At 37.3% G+C, this 16,106-nt stretch overlaps 1 protein-coding gene and 1 non-coding gene across 3 annotated transcripts in view; both read left to right on the plus strand.

Moving 5' to 3' along the window:
- Positions 1 to 16,106, plus strand: part of DCC (DCC netrin 1 receptor) — a 1,130,837-nt gene that overhangs the window by 781,001 nt on the left and 333,730 nt on the right. For both annotated transcript variants that reach the window (XM_027068985.2, XM_027068988.2), the window contains exon 8: positions 10,410 to 10,566. In XM_027068985.2, coding sequence (XP_026924786.1) covers positions 10,410 to 10,566 — 157 coding nt within the window. The remainder of the gene's footprint in view (positions 1 to 10,409; positions 10,567 to 16,106) is intronic.
- On the plus strand, positions 8,004 to 8,107 carry LOC113602407 (small nucleolar RNA U13). Its single transcript, XR_003423827.1, has one exon. It is a non-coding gene; the product is annotated as a small nucleolar RNA U13 (small nucleolar RNA).

Here is a 16,106-nt window from a genome sequence, read left to right on the forward strand (position 1 = left end):
TATGCTTTTCTATATAGAAGTTTTAGTTTCAATATAGTAATATTTATCGATATTTTCTTTGTGGGTTCTTTTATTATGTCATACTCTTACAACTGCCTCCCCATACATTTTGACAATAGAAAAAAACTCGGAGACAGAAGGCATGATAATAAAGTCATATAATCAGTAGTGACTCTAGCACAGACTTCCATTGTTTTAATATCCTAATTCCAAAATTTTTTTTTGTATTATATTATCTTTAAACACAGCTATTACCCACAAAGTGAACAGTGTGGCTACCACTGAGTTCCAAATACTGTCTTGAATTTGGATGAATCAGCTTTGGAGAAAAAAGAGAGAAAGAAAGAAGTAGAAAAACAAACAGGAAAAGGGACAAAGATGGAAGATATTGTTGTTTCCCAGTGTGATAGAACCTTAGTAGTGGCAATCTTACAACCTATCTGCACCCGAGAAGATAAACTGTCTAGCTACTGCCTGAAAGACAAAATAGTCTGCCTCCTAATTTCTGCCTCCTATTTAATCCCTTGATTCTTTTCACTTTGCTCCAGAAAAAAAATATCATCCATCATGCCTCTTGATGATGATAAACATGTCAATTTAGGCCAAAAATATATTTTTTGCTTTAGTTACAATAGCAACCAAGAATCAAACTTAAAACAAATATTTATTATTATAGTTGAATCCCTGTATCCTGTATTTCAGAATTTTCACATGCCCTATGTTATATTTGGAATTATTCAATAAATTTACCAACCTTAATTCGATTTGATGTGGGTCTTTGGGTAAATCAACACATTTATTGATTATTTAAAAAATCAAACAGGACTTTTAAAAAGACCCATCTTTTTTTGTAGGAATTAATACTGTTCTATTTAGACTGACCAGAAAGAATACTGGAATTTGATGCACAGCCACAATTTATGATTATATAATATATTTTTATTACTTAACCATCTCTGATTGTTGTTCTTTTTGTTTGCCTGTTTAATAGATTCGAAGTATTACTGCTAGGTTCAGGCCAGTAAACCTCTTTTTTTTTTTAATATAATTTATTGTCAAATTGGCTAACATACAGTGTGTAAAGTGTGCTCTTGGCTTTTGGGGTAGATTCCTGTGGTTCATTGCTTACATACAACCAGTGTTCATCCCAACAAGTGCCCTTCTCAATGCCCGTCACCCATTTTCCCCTCTCTCCTACGTCCCCATCAAGCCTCAGTTTGTTGTCCGTATTTAAGAGTCTCTTATGATTTGCCTCCCTCCCTCTCTGTTTGTAACTATTTTTCCCCTCCCCCTCCCACATGGTCTTTTAAGTTTTTCAAGATCCACATGAGTGAAAACATATGATATCTGTCTTTTTCTGACTCACTTATTTCACTCAGCATAATACCTTCCAGTCCCTTCCACGTTGCTGCAAATGGCATGATTTCATTCTTCCTCATTGCCAAGTAGTATTCCATTGTATATATAAACTGCATCTTCTTTATCCATTCATCAGTTGATGGACATTTAGGCTCTTTCCATAATTTGGCTGTTGTTGAAAGTATCCTGATAAGCCTTTTTTATGGTTTACAGTTTGTCGTCTCCCTTACTGTAATACATCAAAAAAGGAAAAAAAAAAAAGATGAGCTTACATGAGTGGTCATTCACCTGTGGTTGCAATTTCTCCATGCTTCCCATCTGACTTCCCAGAAAGGAGACTAGAACAGAATTGGACAGCCTCTCTCACTCTTGCATGCTCTCTTTCTCTCTTTCTCTCTGTCTTTCTCTTTCTCTTTATTTCTCTTTCTCTTTCTCTGATATGTGTAGGCCTAGAAGGACAAACTCAAAAGGAAACAGGGTTCTAAGGAAATGTCTTTCATATGCATTCTGTGCACCCCTGTAATTTTGCAGCAGCTTCATAGTGGTGATATAAGGCTCTACTTCTATAAACTTAATTGGAATAAGTAATAATTTATCTTAGTTTTATATCCTCTTTTATTCTTTTTATTTCCCTTTAATTTGTTTTGGTGGCTATAAAATTCAAGGATGAGTACCTAGGGGTTAGAGCCAAGATGCTTAATAAACCTCCATGCCCTGCCAATGCGCTCCTGGCCTAAGATGCTGCCTCCCACACCCATTCTCTTCTCGTCTATCAGAAACAGCATTTGGTGAGTGTGTCATATTCTGAAACTCTCACGCTCCAAGACATTTCAGAACATTGAAACTAGCCCATCCTGGCAATGACCATATCTACAGCTACACTTAGACAGTAACTTTAAATAAAGTATTTTAAAATTTGTTTTTAAATCCCATGGACAAAGTTGGAAATTTGCCATTAGTGGAAATCAATGAGCCATCAAATGTGATTGCACTTTTTTTTTTTTTTTTGTCACTGGGTATCCAGAAACAGTAAAAGTTCTTAATAGTATTTATAATACTAAAGAGGATAGCTTGAACTTTTAGTTCTTCCTATTTAATTTGTATTATTTTCAACCTACTTTAACTTGAATTTCTTACTGAAAAAAAATCAGTTACTTAAAAAAAAAATTAAGACTACCTAGCACTGATTCAATTATTTTTTTCTTAACAACACAGCTTGTTAGCTATTTCACTTTGGTAGTGTCTTATTATCAAAGGAAATTGCATGGGAAAATGCTGCCTCTTAAAGCCTACCATACTGATTTGTATCAGCAATGCATGTGTTCTTTAGATGTTCTTCACGGCTGGAGAAAAGGATCACATGGCAGCCTGGGACAAAGCACCAGATGGCTGGGATAAGGTGAACATTGATAAAGGCACATGAGAGATGGGAGGGGAGATGTCACAGCTTGTCAGTCTTTATCCCTAGAGGAAGCTCTGGTGACAGGGGAATGATTGAAATGGCACATTCCAGGTCCCTAGACGTGGAGAAGGGATAAATAATGACTAGGAATTCAATGACATAAACTCAAGGGAAAGGATGGAAACAAAAGGAGCTGGGGACAGGGTAGAAATGGAGTTTTCCTACAGTTGGTGAAAGATGCCAGGAAGAGACATTGATGAGAGAGATGATTAAAGTTAGCCTTACAAAGCCTTGGAATAGAGACAGCTGGAAAGGGTACAATGATTAGTAAGAAAATACAGAGAATGAAGAGACCTGAAATGAAGTACATTTTTCTTGAAGTAGACATGTGGGTTGACAAAAAGGGGAAAACAAAGGATGAATTTTCTCTGCAACCTGATAAACGAAATAGGGAGAGAGATTGAGCTGACCACGTCTTATCCTTACATGGAGGAAGCACTCTTGTCCCCAACTCACTTGACCTATCGGATTTAGCCCAAATCCTTCCCAAAGCCTTTCTGGTAAGGATCCTAGATTTCCAACAAGATATCACGAAACTAGGCCAGCAGAGGCAGACTTTCTGCTTTCTGGATCTGAAGACAGATTAAATAATAATAACAATTCCTTGAATACATATCATATGCCAGGTTCTGTGAGCAGCCCTTAAACCTAGTTTATATCAGCACATAGGCCTGCATGTCAGATAAATTGGATCAGTTTTCAAATGTGGAGGGTAAGTATCAGAGAAGCTAAATAATTTTCCAAGTTATGTAGTCACAAAGTAGCAGAGCAGGGATCCAATGCCCCTTCTATTTAATTGTAATTTTCTAGCATAGTGCATTAGTTTACATAAATGATGGACTAGCCCTGCCTGAGATCCACTCTATTTTGGATAAACCCTTTTAAAAGGTACTTTATTAAATAAACAAAGTGAAAATAAAGAATACAATTCATTCACACATGTGTAGGTTGACCAGTTTACCAGATAGTATTTTCTTCTCATTTTGTCTTTTGAAAAGACTTCAAACTCTGAGAGATGTAGTTATCTCTGTTGATATAACACCACCTTACAGGTTTTTTTTTTCATCATGTATCTTTGTGTGGCCATAGGTGATCCTTCTTACCATGCATCACTGGCCTGTCAATTCTCTTTGATATATGGCTTTGGGATAAAAATCACACTTCCTATAACAGATCCCCAGGTTCTTTTCTAGATGTACAAGTTAACTCAAATTAACTTTTTAGGCATCTGATCTGCTTCTTAATGAAAACATTATTTCTCTTAGGCATTACTCCTGTACAAGCACATCTTCTACATTGTTTGGCACATAGTTGGATTTTAGGAATGTGTTCACCTCTCATTTGGTACAAAATGAAATAGTCTCTTTGTAAATCTACATTCCCTTGGAAGCTTCCTCTGAGTTCAGTTTTTTAATCTACTTTGTAATTTATTAGCAGAGTAATCATGATTAGTATGACCAGCTTGTAATAATAGCTCTCTTCCTTCCCAGTACATAATCTCAAATACCCATTTTTGAGGGTTCTGAAACGGAATTTTCTGATAAGTCTCAACATTATAATTTCACAATTTTGCAATGCCTTTCATTTAGCTAACACTGCAAGAATGTATTGGATGCCTAGGATGTCACTAAACGTATGGTGCTAGATTTAGGGATTAGAGTGATAAACAGTTTAGACTTGGTTTCTCCTCTTACAGAGAATATAATTTGGTATAGGATACAAAAAAAAAAAATGACTAGGCCATTGCAGTTCAGAGTAGGAAGTGCCTATAGGGGACTTCACCCAAGCCTGTGAGAGTCTAGATTTAGAGGCTCCTAAGCCAAGGTGGAATCAGTGAGGTGATACCTGAGCATAAATCTGAAGGAGAAGCCCAGGCCAGAGCAGAAAAGAAGTTGGAGGGAAGTATTCTAGTTCAGGCTGTGGCACAGAAAAGTAGGAGAGGTGAAAGCATGTGGTCTTCATGAAACTAATTAAGGTCAGTGACCCCAGAGACCTTCCACTGTATCCTTCTCAGGTTTACCCCTGCCCAAGACAACTGAGAACATAGAGCTTGAGATGAGAGGAGCAATATGAGAGGTGAGAGTAGATAGGTCCTTACAGTGAAGCTGGGGCAGGGAGAATTACCCATTACTGAGCTGGCTTTCCTCCCTGGAATTGGAAGATGGATTAAAACAGCCCTTCATGCAGTGCCTTACACATAGTAATCCCTCCATGAATATTGAATGGATTAATGATTGGACACATAAATTGATCTTAGCAAAGAAAATCCATACATGCATGATCCAATTCCATGGCACTACTGCTATGATAGTTTGTAAAATAAGAGGTCTGCAAAATAATATGTTTCTGGGAACAGAATAGAAATGGCTTAGTGAGAAAGTGTTCTGATTTCTAAACAACCACCTTACTGAAAATTTAGCATGGAATTTGTTTAAAAATAAGAGATCATCTTGCCTGGGTGGCTCAGTCAGTTAAGTGTCTGACTTCAGCCCAGGTCATGATCTCACAGTTCGTGAGTTCAAGCCCTACTTCAGGCTCTGTGCTGACATCTTAGAGCCTGGAGCCTGCTTCAGATTCTGTGTCTCCCTCTTTCTCTCTCTGCCCCTTCCCTGCTTCTTCTTCTTCTTCTTCTCTCTCTCTCTCTCTCCCTCTCTCTCTCTCTCTCAAAAATAAATAAATATTAAAGAAAATAAGAGACTATCTCAAACTTAGTAATTGTCTTACATGTATCTACCTTATGTCTTAAAATTAGTTCCCTATTCTCTTAGAAGAAATCCACAGTTTAAAAATAAATAATTCTTCATTTCAAGCATAGCAGTAGGAGCTTGATAGACATTCAATAAATGTTGATTATTCAATTTTAGACACTAACCCAATAAATTATTTTATGTAAAGATTAAGTTTTAATGAAATGTTATAGAGATCATTAACTTCTATCTCATATTAAAATAAAAAGTGGCTTCAAATCACTATTTTTTTAAATTCACATTTCTTAGTTTTACTAAAGTTCTGAATACACTAGCTCAAAAGCCATGATTCTTTGAATTTTGAAAATAACATGAAACTTTAGAAAAAAAATGTTAGCCTTTGTAATTTCACATATACAGCTGACCTTATTTTTGGTAGGTTTGTGAAATTACTTTGTGAACTACAAAAACTTTAAACCAAAACTTAAATTTTATCTACTTCTCTATTTGGACAATTAAAATCTAGAGTTTGGAGTCAAGGGAGCAATGATAAGAAAAGAATACAAAAGGAAAAGAGATAGAGTTTGCCCTGAGGACAATTAAATGTTCCTGTCATTTCATTAATGTTATCTATTTATATTTTACTTAAATCTTCAAGCTAATAAGGAGATGCAGTGGGAAAAAAATCGAGTTGATCTGGCAGCCACATTTATAGGATTTCAGTTAACAGTATGGGGAATGATAAGGAAATAAGCCTATCGGTGTTTGATGCTTAACACAAATTAAATATTTTTGTGTTTTTGTGGTACATCTTATCTTTCATGTGCCTCATAGCCAGTGGAGGTCAGACAGTAGTTAATAAGCTCACAGGAAAACTAATGTCTGTAAATATATAGTAAAATCCTGAGAGAAAAAAAAAACCTCTTTGATATCTAGATGGAACATGGCTTTATAGAAAAATTAACCCAATGATATAATTGTTACCAAGGCTATGGCAATAACATCATAAAATAGTAGTAGTAGTCGTTAGTAGTAATACTAGTAGTAGAAATAGTAATTAGTAATTTAGAAACCAAAGTTTTAAAACTATTCTTTTGATTTATATTATTTTCAGAAATCACTTCCTTTTCCTGGATTGTACTATGATAATTTTTTAAAAAGAGATTCTTACAAAAACAAACAAAAAAAAATAATAAGACTATGTTATAGGGTGGCAAATGCACCTCTTCTTCTCCATGACAACAGATAAAGAAGCCGTAACCATGGCAACAGTAGTGGGCCAGGGAGATTAGGTCCAGACTGGAGATTAGGCCTCCAAGAGCAAAGAAAAAAAGTCCTGATTGGTTCCTTATTGAGACCTTATGTGAAGATGAGTGACTGTTGAGAGAAAGCCTGGAGGATTAGTACGAACAAAATTAATTCCCTGTATAAAGAAAGAAGCCATCTCTTTGTTAAAAAATGTGTCCGTTCCTTTTCAGACGAGGACTGTTTAAACTGAGGTAAAAGAGTCCGCGATTCATTCTATTCTGAGCTTTATCTGTGTCATCTGCATCTAGACTAGCTCTGTGAGAAGGCACTCCTAGAGGCCTGAGAACAGCATCTGTGTGCAGGCTCTCATTGCTCTGCTTCTAGGCAGCCCCTGAATGGGTGGGGAAGTCAACTCATTTCGGATGTGATACCATCTCTACGTGAGGTGCTTTTGAGGAAAAAGGAACTGAAAATTTGTCCCCTTTTCTCTTCCAAGTCATTTGTCTAACTTCTTGAGAGTTCTCAAAAGGTTTTCGCAAGTCACCATTGATCACATTTGCTTTTTAGAAAATCTTTTGTAAAAAAAAATCGTGCAAGGATCCCATTTACTTTAAACTGGTAAGATGTATAGGTATTACATTTGGAGAAAATGAGCTATGATTTCATAAGGATGCATGGGTTACTTAAGGTTTTTTAAAATGATAAATTTATAGACCTGAGAATGTTTGGTCAGATGGTATGAATATTTTTCACTTTAAAGGATTTTGCCAAGTGAACTGCTAAAAAGACTGTACTCTTACAAACTTCAACTGACAGTGTAAGAGAGTGTCACATCCTGGCCAACTGTAGATACTAACATTCTTTAAAGTCTTGCTACTGTGACAGATTTTTTTAAATGCACTTTATCCTGACAGACTTTTTTAGATTTTATTTTAATGCACATTTCTTTTACTGTCAGGTTGAACCCTACTTTAAAATAAGTTTCTGTATTATTTTATTGATCTTTGGACATTCCTGTTATATAATAGATATTAACTATCATCTGTTAGATATTTTGCAAATACTTTGGATCAGTCTTTCCAGAGGAAACGACACTAAACTAAGTGACAGGGGATAGCAGGAGTTAGGTGGACAAGATGGGTCTGGTAGAGTGGGAGCTACTGTGTGGAGGCTTTGAGGAATCACCCGTGTATCCTCATGGAGAGAGCCTGCTTAGTGCAAGCAGCAAAAAGCCAGGGAGCCTTCAGGTCCTCTTGTCGTTCATAGGTGTGATGACTGGATGTTCACTTTGTCATGTGACATGTGCTTCCCTCAAACTTTGTTATGACCTCGGCACATTACCCAAATGAGGTGGGGGGGGGGGGGAGCCAGGGAACCTCCATGTGAACTGCATGAGGAATGCCTTCATCTATTGTTCACTACTGTCCCCTCTGGGCCTAGAAGGGCTGGCATTGGATAAGCACTCTGTGAATACTTTTTGGATGAGTAGAGCTAACGGATGCTGCTTTCTGTGGAAACCTTGCAAGCCTTTCCCCAAAATGGTATTTTTCTGGCAATAGGAACACACCAAGCTATTGTGCAGGAAAGCTAATGCCCTTGGAATCACCCTCAATCAGTGGTGGGAGAGTGGTAGATAAATATCTCAGCTTGTTTGCCTCAGAACAGATAACTTTGAGGCCTATGCCACACTGGCCCCCAGAGTCCCTAGTGGAGTTGCTGTTCAGTTTCCTAGTATGCTGACTGCCAGATAATTCACTTTTTCTAGCCTTCACTCCCTGCTGTCTCACTTCCCAACTTTCCGCTGGTTCCTTGGATCAGCTTCCAAATAAACGATTTGTTTTAAATCCTTTTCTTAGGACCTCTTTGTGGAGGAAGCCAAACTAAGAAAAGTGATAAACAAGAGCCAGGCCAGTAGGCTGATTTTGAAGTTTGGAGATTCCCTGAGGTAAAGAGTAGACACAGAGGATAAATTAATAGTAGATGGATATGACCAGATGTGTCTTTTTACAAGCTTATTCAGGAGGCTGTCCAGAGAATACATTTGAGAGAGATGAGAGAAAGGAGAGCAGAGATGCTTGAAGACAGCTGTGGCAGTTCTGACAAGACAAAATGACGGTGGGGCTCTAAGTGTGTAAGTGGAGCTAACACAGAGTAGATTTACCTGATGTCCAACAGGGGGAATCCTAGAAGGAATGAGTGAGAGGGAGTCAAGGGTGGGGATACCTGTTAGGTTTCTGGGCTGTACAGTTGAGAGAACAGTGTAGACACAACTGAGTTGAGTGGCCCAGTGGGGAGAAGCAGGCTGAGTGGGCAGTGATGGTGGTGGGGAGGATAAATTCACTTCAGTGTGCTAGTTTGAGATGTCCGTGTTGTGGGGAAGTGTAGGTTTTTATCAGGAAGCTTCATATCACCCACATTTTTGAGACAGATGCTACATGTCCAGGCATCAATTTTCTCCCTCCCCTTACCACTCTGCCACAAAAGATTGACTAACTTGCTACCAGTCTACCATTTGTTTCAAACACTATGTTGACCAAAAAAGTAAGGGGGACTGTCACCTATAAAGAAGTGCTAAGTATCTACGGGGCCAGGAATAACTTTGAAAGCTTTCTGCAGCTCTTGAAAACTTCTTCTTCTATATAACTGGTATGCATTGTCAATTGATAATATTTCTGGAACCACTGGGAATGAAGATAGGCTCCCTCACCCCAGTAGATTTTCCAGCTAATAGGAGTGTAGTGCACAGCAGGAATAGTGATTCAGGAATAGTGATTCAGCCAGCCCTTGGAGAAAGTGAATGCAAGGATGGAGACCAGCTTTGAAAAGAACTGAAGAAAGCAGCCCACACAATCCAGTTTGAAGATTAAATGTAGGCAAATGTGTCATTGTGTTTTAGGGATAGACATCACCTGTCAGGGTTAAACACGTTTCCTCCCCTTGGAGACCTGGAAAAATAAGAGAATGAATTATGAATTCATACACATACAAACACACATCTGATAGAAAATTTCTTTACAGATTGTAAATGCCCCAAATATTTAAAAAATGAGTTCTCCAATTGTGGATGATTTATTCCTGTGAATAACAATTTGCCAAATTTTGCTATACATGCAGTGGTACCCTACAAGCATTGGACAATTGTATGTCTTTATGTCTGGTAGAATTTTTTTCCTGTAATTTCCTTTCTAGCAGGTATTCTATAAGAACTCTTTCTACTTTTTGTTAGCTTCCATGACTTTGATTTGCTATTCCTTCAAACTGTATCTAAAACAGGGTGAACAGGCTCTGAGTGGAATGAGGTTTTTGTAATAACTGCTTGGTTACCTGAGGCATTTGTCTATGGCTATGTTCCTCTGCATCATGCCTGAACAGAATACTTGCTAATGGTCCTGGATCCCATGAGTAATGGAAACTGGACAAATATTCAGTAGAATCATATATGTTATTAATTACCCACCCTTTCATAAGCTCCAAGAAATTCTAATAGAGCTTTGATTCCATTTACTGTTTGTTTGCTTTCCTTGGTTTTCTTCCTTCCTTTATAATCTATGAATGGATCATTCTATGTTTGCTAATGGGTCTGCTCTGCCTTCCTGTGTATCTCTCACCCATGGCACCAACATCTCTGATCACCTCCTCTCCTTCCTTCCTAGCTATCCCAAGCTCCAGTGTCCTCCCTTCTGCTCCCAGAGATGTGGTCCCCGTGTTGGTTTCCAGTCGGTTTGTCCGCCTCAGCTGGCGCCCACCTGCAGAAGCAAAAGGGAACATTCAAACCTTCACGGTCTTTTTCTCCAGAGAAGGTGACAACAGGTAGGTCATACCAGTATCAATCTGCCACCTCTTTAGATGCATACTGTGACATAAAGGCACCTGCAGGGGATCTTGAGAAGGGACTTTGGATACCATGTGGTATCTCAGCTCTGCCCATCGCTCATTAGTAAGTGGAGATGATATATCTCCATTGCGTGTGTGTGTGTGTGTGTGTGTGCGTGTGTGTGTGTGTGTGTTCTAATGGGATTGTTTATAGAATCAAATGAAATCATTTATCAGAAACTTCCTTGAAAAAAGACAAGCAAATGAATTTGTGATAATTAGGTTTTTTATGTCCTTGGTTTTCAAAGTAATAAACAGAGAACAGAATTTGGCTGTATATTGATAGAACAGGGTATGAGAGAACCACAGTGGCCAGGTTGTAATCCCAATTCTGTCATTGACATCACGTGATCTCAAGAAAACCACATAACTTCTTTGAGCCTGACTTTACTGTGTAATAAAGAGTAAATAATAATACTTTAGCTTACAAAGTTTTTGTTAGGATTATACATATGTAATGTCATACAAGATTGTCTAGTATTTGGTAGAAATGTTGTTCCTCTTTTCACTTGTCACTTGTAGGCAAATGTGATCTGTATATGTCTAGTTTTAAGATTACCATTCTCGATTTTTCTCAACATTTTCTCCTTGAAATATTTCATGATTTTAAGATTTTGAAGTTTTATTTGTAAGCCTAATGTAGATATTGGATAAATTCCAATCACTTCTATAGGAATAAGCTGTGTAATATCTCTTTATATTTCTTTAAATTATTAAACTTACTTAGTTTGTATTCCATGTTTGATTATTCTAATATCTGCAGTCCTTGTGAGTCTAATTCAGCTATTTGTTTCTGCTTACTCTTCCTCATAGTATCTTGTTTCTTTTCATGTATAGGTGATTCTTGATTGTTAACTCTAATCCTTAGAAATTTTTCTGAGGGAATTTTTGAGACCAAGTATTAAAGAACAATCTTATGGGAGGATGTGCTTTACCAAAATGAAAGCATGATAAACCAGAATTTTGTTAAAGTTTACTTGCTCCTTATGGGTCTCATGCTGATATTTTATTGCTTATGAGAAAGTCCATTAAATAGGATAACATTTGTTTTTCTGCTATTTTTAACACATCAACTCACATGAGTAAATGCAGACTTGTGATAAGGAATTCTCAGATTTTTTTGTGGTTGTTCTGTTTCAACTAAGCTAAGGCTGGGATTGTACATTTGCCAGTTCTCTCAGGAGGCTAATTTCCTTTTCTACTTCACCCTCTGAGATTTGCTCTTTCAGGATCTTTGCTGTATGTGAGGCTCTCTAATCAAACCATATACCCTACTTTATCTGCAAGCTTCATTTCCTATTCTCTTCTCCTATTTGTTACTAAAACTCCTAGCTCTAGACTTCTATTGATAGGCACATACCATCAGGCAAATACCAGCTCCATAAGTCTGCTTACTCACTATGATAATTCTCTTATTTTGCTGCCTGTATATTACGGATAAAAAAAAACCCACTTTTTTAAATAAAAAAAAGACTTTGAATAATTTACCCAACATTTTAAGTGTGCCATAACAGAAACGTTTTTCACATAATACTTAGTTTGCCATACTGTTTTAAATGGCACTTTGTAATATTTACTTGAATGCCTATATAATTGGTATCATTATTATATATTATTAATTATTGACATTTGAGCAAGTGCATTTGAATATAAGCATGTTCGGTCTTTGGGGAATTTTATTTAAGATTAAAGCATAAAGCCACTCCATAAACATTTAACTTAAAAGGAATCAGACACCAGAAACTAATATTACATTGTATTTCTAACTGAGATTGAAATAAAACCTTTTTAAAAAAAGGAATCAGAAAAGCAAGGAAGCTTTTGGAATAGACCTTTCCATTCTATTCTTTGGGCATTTTTTACTTTCTCTCTACTTCATCAACTATTGGGTTTTCTGGATTGCCAATTAAAGGCAATCGAAGAGATCAGCATGTTAAAACTCAATTTGTTTCAGAGAAACATTGTGTTGCCAAATCCCAAGATTCTGTACAGAAGAGCATCTATTGACAAATGCACTCTGCAGATCTGCTGTGCCTCTCACATAAGTGTGGAACATCATCATTATGTCCTTAAACAGATGAGGATTTGGGTAGGGCAACTAGGGTCTATATAAATGTCTATCTGTTGATTTAGCTAAGTCCTGAGTTCCAAGTCTTCCCTTCCACATTAAACTTCCTCTTATATATAACCAGTCTAAACTGGACACTAAACGGGAGACAGGGGTTTCTGGAATGTGGCAGCTTCTTTCATCCTTGAATGAGAACTACGTCCACTGTCTGTAAAGTTTACCAGCCAAGGGAATTGTAACCTGTATGATACTTCTACATAGATGGAATATTTTGGGGGTGATGGCAGCATGGAGGAACTAGAGAGGGAGAGTGAAAAAGAAAGGAACAGAGAGAAGTAGAATGAAAGACAGGAAGAAATGACAAGTGCCCTAGAGGGATCCTCTTGTTCGCAGGGCTGAGCTCACAGTAATCCTGGCTTTCACCATATTCACTCATTCATTCATTCATTTTTAAAAATTTTTTTAATTAATTTTTGAGAGAGAGAGAGAGTGCAAGCAGGTGAGGGACAGAGAGACGGAGACACAGAATCCAAAGCAGGCTCCAGGTTCTGAGCTAGCAGCACAGAGTCCAACGCAGGGCTCAAACCCACAAACTGAGATCATGACCTGAGCCGAAGTTGGACGTTCAACCGACTGACCCACCCAGGTGTCCCACCATTCATTCTTCTGTAGAGGAATAAACTAGAGGGGAGAAGCCAGGATTTAAGTGTGAGGCTTAGTCTAGTCTCTCAAATGTGTGAGTGCTTTAAACTCAAGATTCAAAAGGGACAATATAGCTTGGTTTAGCCAGAGTGGTATTTAGTATAGCATGATAATCAGAAAGAACAGTACAACTTCTCTCATGCTGTGTCTCAAAATGCTCTCTTTTCTAGTCCACAGCAATAACGTATATCATGTTAAAGTTTCTATTTTCTCTTATAATTTGACCTGACTTTAAAATGAAAGAAATATATGTACTACACATATAGCCTATGTTTCCTAAGATTAGTTATTACCACAAAGAAGTAGGCATTTGTTTTAGTCTTATCTCCAGCTCTTTAACTCTGTGGCTTTATGATGAGTCTTTGGATCTCAGTGTGCACAGCTGCCCAAAACCACAGGTAATAATTCTTGCCCAGTTGTCTATATGTTGCCACATGGATTTCCTGGAGTCACCTTAAATTTACCCTTCCCCAAACTATACTCATTGTCTCCTCCTTAAGTATATTTTCCTCTCTTTTATTCGTTTATGTTAGTACCTTCCGTCCTGTTGGCTAAGCAAAAAACCCATGTCATATTTTACTCCTCCCGGCCTCTCAGCTCTGCCATTAGTCATCCTGTGTTGTCACGTCTACCTTGGCCACATCTCAGCCATGCCCCCTGTATTATCTCCATCACCACTGATCTGATCTCTGACAATAGCTTCTTGCCTTCTAATCCATCCTCCTCATTGTCTCTAGTTATTTGTCTGAAATACAGTTTGGATCACTTCCTCTACTATGAAAAAAATGTGAATGTTCTTAAATTTAAATATTACAAAATTTCTAGATAAAGACATGCACATAGTAATTTACCAAGTCCTTTGAATGGAAGTCTATATCCAATCTATATATAGGTAGAGTGTAGTTCCTATAACCTATAATGGTTATAAATATGTCGCTTAAATCTATGGATACCTGGGTGGCTCAGTCAGTTAAGTGTCCAATTTCAGCTCAGGTCATGATCTCGCAGCTCATGGGTTCGAGCCCCACATCAAGCTCTGTGCTGACAGCTTGGAGCCTGGAACCTGCTTCAGGTTCTGTGTCTCCCTCTTTTTCTGTCCCTACCCTGCTTGTATGCTCTCTCTCTCTGTCAAAAATAAATAAACATTTATATATATCACTTAAGTCTAAATGGCTAGATTTAAAAATGGTACTATTGTTTACCAGATGTGTGACTTTTGAACATTTAATTATGTTAAAGACAGGAATAACATCTCTCTGCTATGCTGGCCAAAAGGAAGATGAATTATACCTCTCAGAATTTCATTGAGAATTAATTGAAGAAATTTAAGCAAAGCATCCAGGGAAGTCACTGTACCTAGGCTGAATAGGGGGACCCAGAATAGTGTGAGCTCAGAGAAAATACAGAAAAGAGGCCAAAAATGAAGCTCAAACGGTGGTAATAATAGTAATGATAGCAACAACAACAATAATAAATTGCTATTTTGTATGAACCATTTCATAGCTGCTCACTGTTTCCTACTTATAGACCATTTAGTTATTTCCCTTTCTATTGAAATATTTCTTATCTTTCAAGCCCATGGATCAGTCCTCCATACCCCTTGGCTAGTCATGGCCCCTGTTAACACCAATCCCTGCAACCTCTTCATGATCTCAAGTTCATACATCTTTCTCTGATCTCACTCTCTAGACTCTTATTTTCCTGTCTTCCATTTAGGACTCTGGTTACAACACACCTTTGATTACACAGGGAACTACAATTTGTTGATTCTGCAGTGTTTTCTTGGTCCCTCATCCTTTATGTTTCCCTTCACTTATTAAACAGCTAAAACCCCTGCCTTATTATTATAAACACTGATACACCCCAAAGTTTTGCTTGCTGTTTTTTAATTTCATATTAATTTCTTGGCAAAAGCCAACTCAAGTAAATGTTATTTTCTACCTACTCTCTACTTGTCTCTTGTAGCTGAATGTAACTAGAAGAAAATGTATAATTATGCTGACTAGTTTTTAAATTCAAAACTACTCATATTAAGTTGCCCCTTAATGCTGCTAGAGATTATATAGAGATTATATATCAGGCAGTCTTTCTCACAACATGCTCCTACTTGTATTTCACACCTTTTCTTTTCTTCTCAAATCTCCAACATTTTTACTCTTTCCCTTACTTTTAGTTGACCTTGCTTCTAATTTCCTAGAAATAGTAGCAATCAGAAGGAGAGTTGTACAAGCTTCCATGTCTGAGTTACATACCCAAGCTTGTCTTTAAGCATATAATTTATCTCCTCAAATTTCTATTAAAAAAAACTGGCCATGCTCTGGATTCCATCCTTTCTTAAAACAAAACCACAAAGCTTAAGCTATTCTTCCTCTCCCACCATTATCAGTTTGTCCCTCTCTGGTGGATCATGTCCATCATCATACATGCATGCAGTTGTATTTTCCATCTCAACAAATTTTCCCTCAATTCTATTTTTCCCTCCTCTACCACTCTGTTCTTTATTCCCTCTAATAGCAACATTCCTTGATTTGTCTAACATCATTCCACTACCTTCTTTCATATTCCAATCATGGTTCTGTCCTTAGCATTTCACTGCAACTGCTCTTTTCTAGATTCACCAATGACCTCCATGTTGCTAAACTCAATAGTTAATTCCCAGTTCTGACATTACTTGGTCAGTAAGCAAATTTTGTCATATTTGATCACT

Source organism: Acinonyx jubatus, chromosome D3 (genome assembly GCF_027475565.1).
Source record: "Acinonyx jubatus isolate Ajub_Pintada_27869175 chromosome D3, VMU_Ajub_asm_v1.0, whole genome shotgun sequence".
NCBI lineage: Eukaryota > Metazoa > Chordata > Mammalia > Carnivora > Felidae > Acinonyx > Acinonyx jubatus.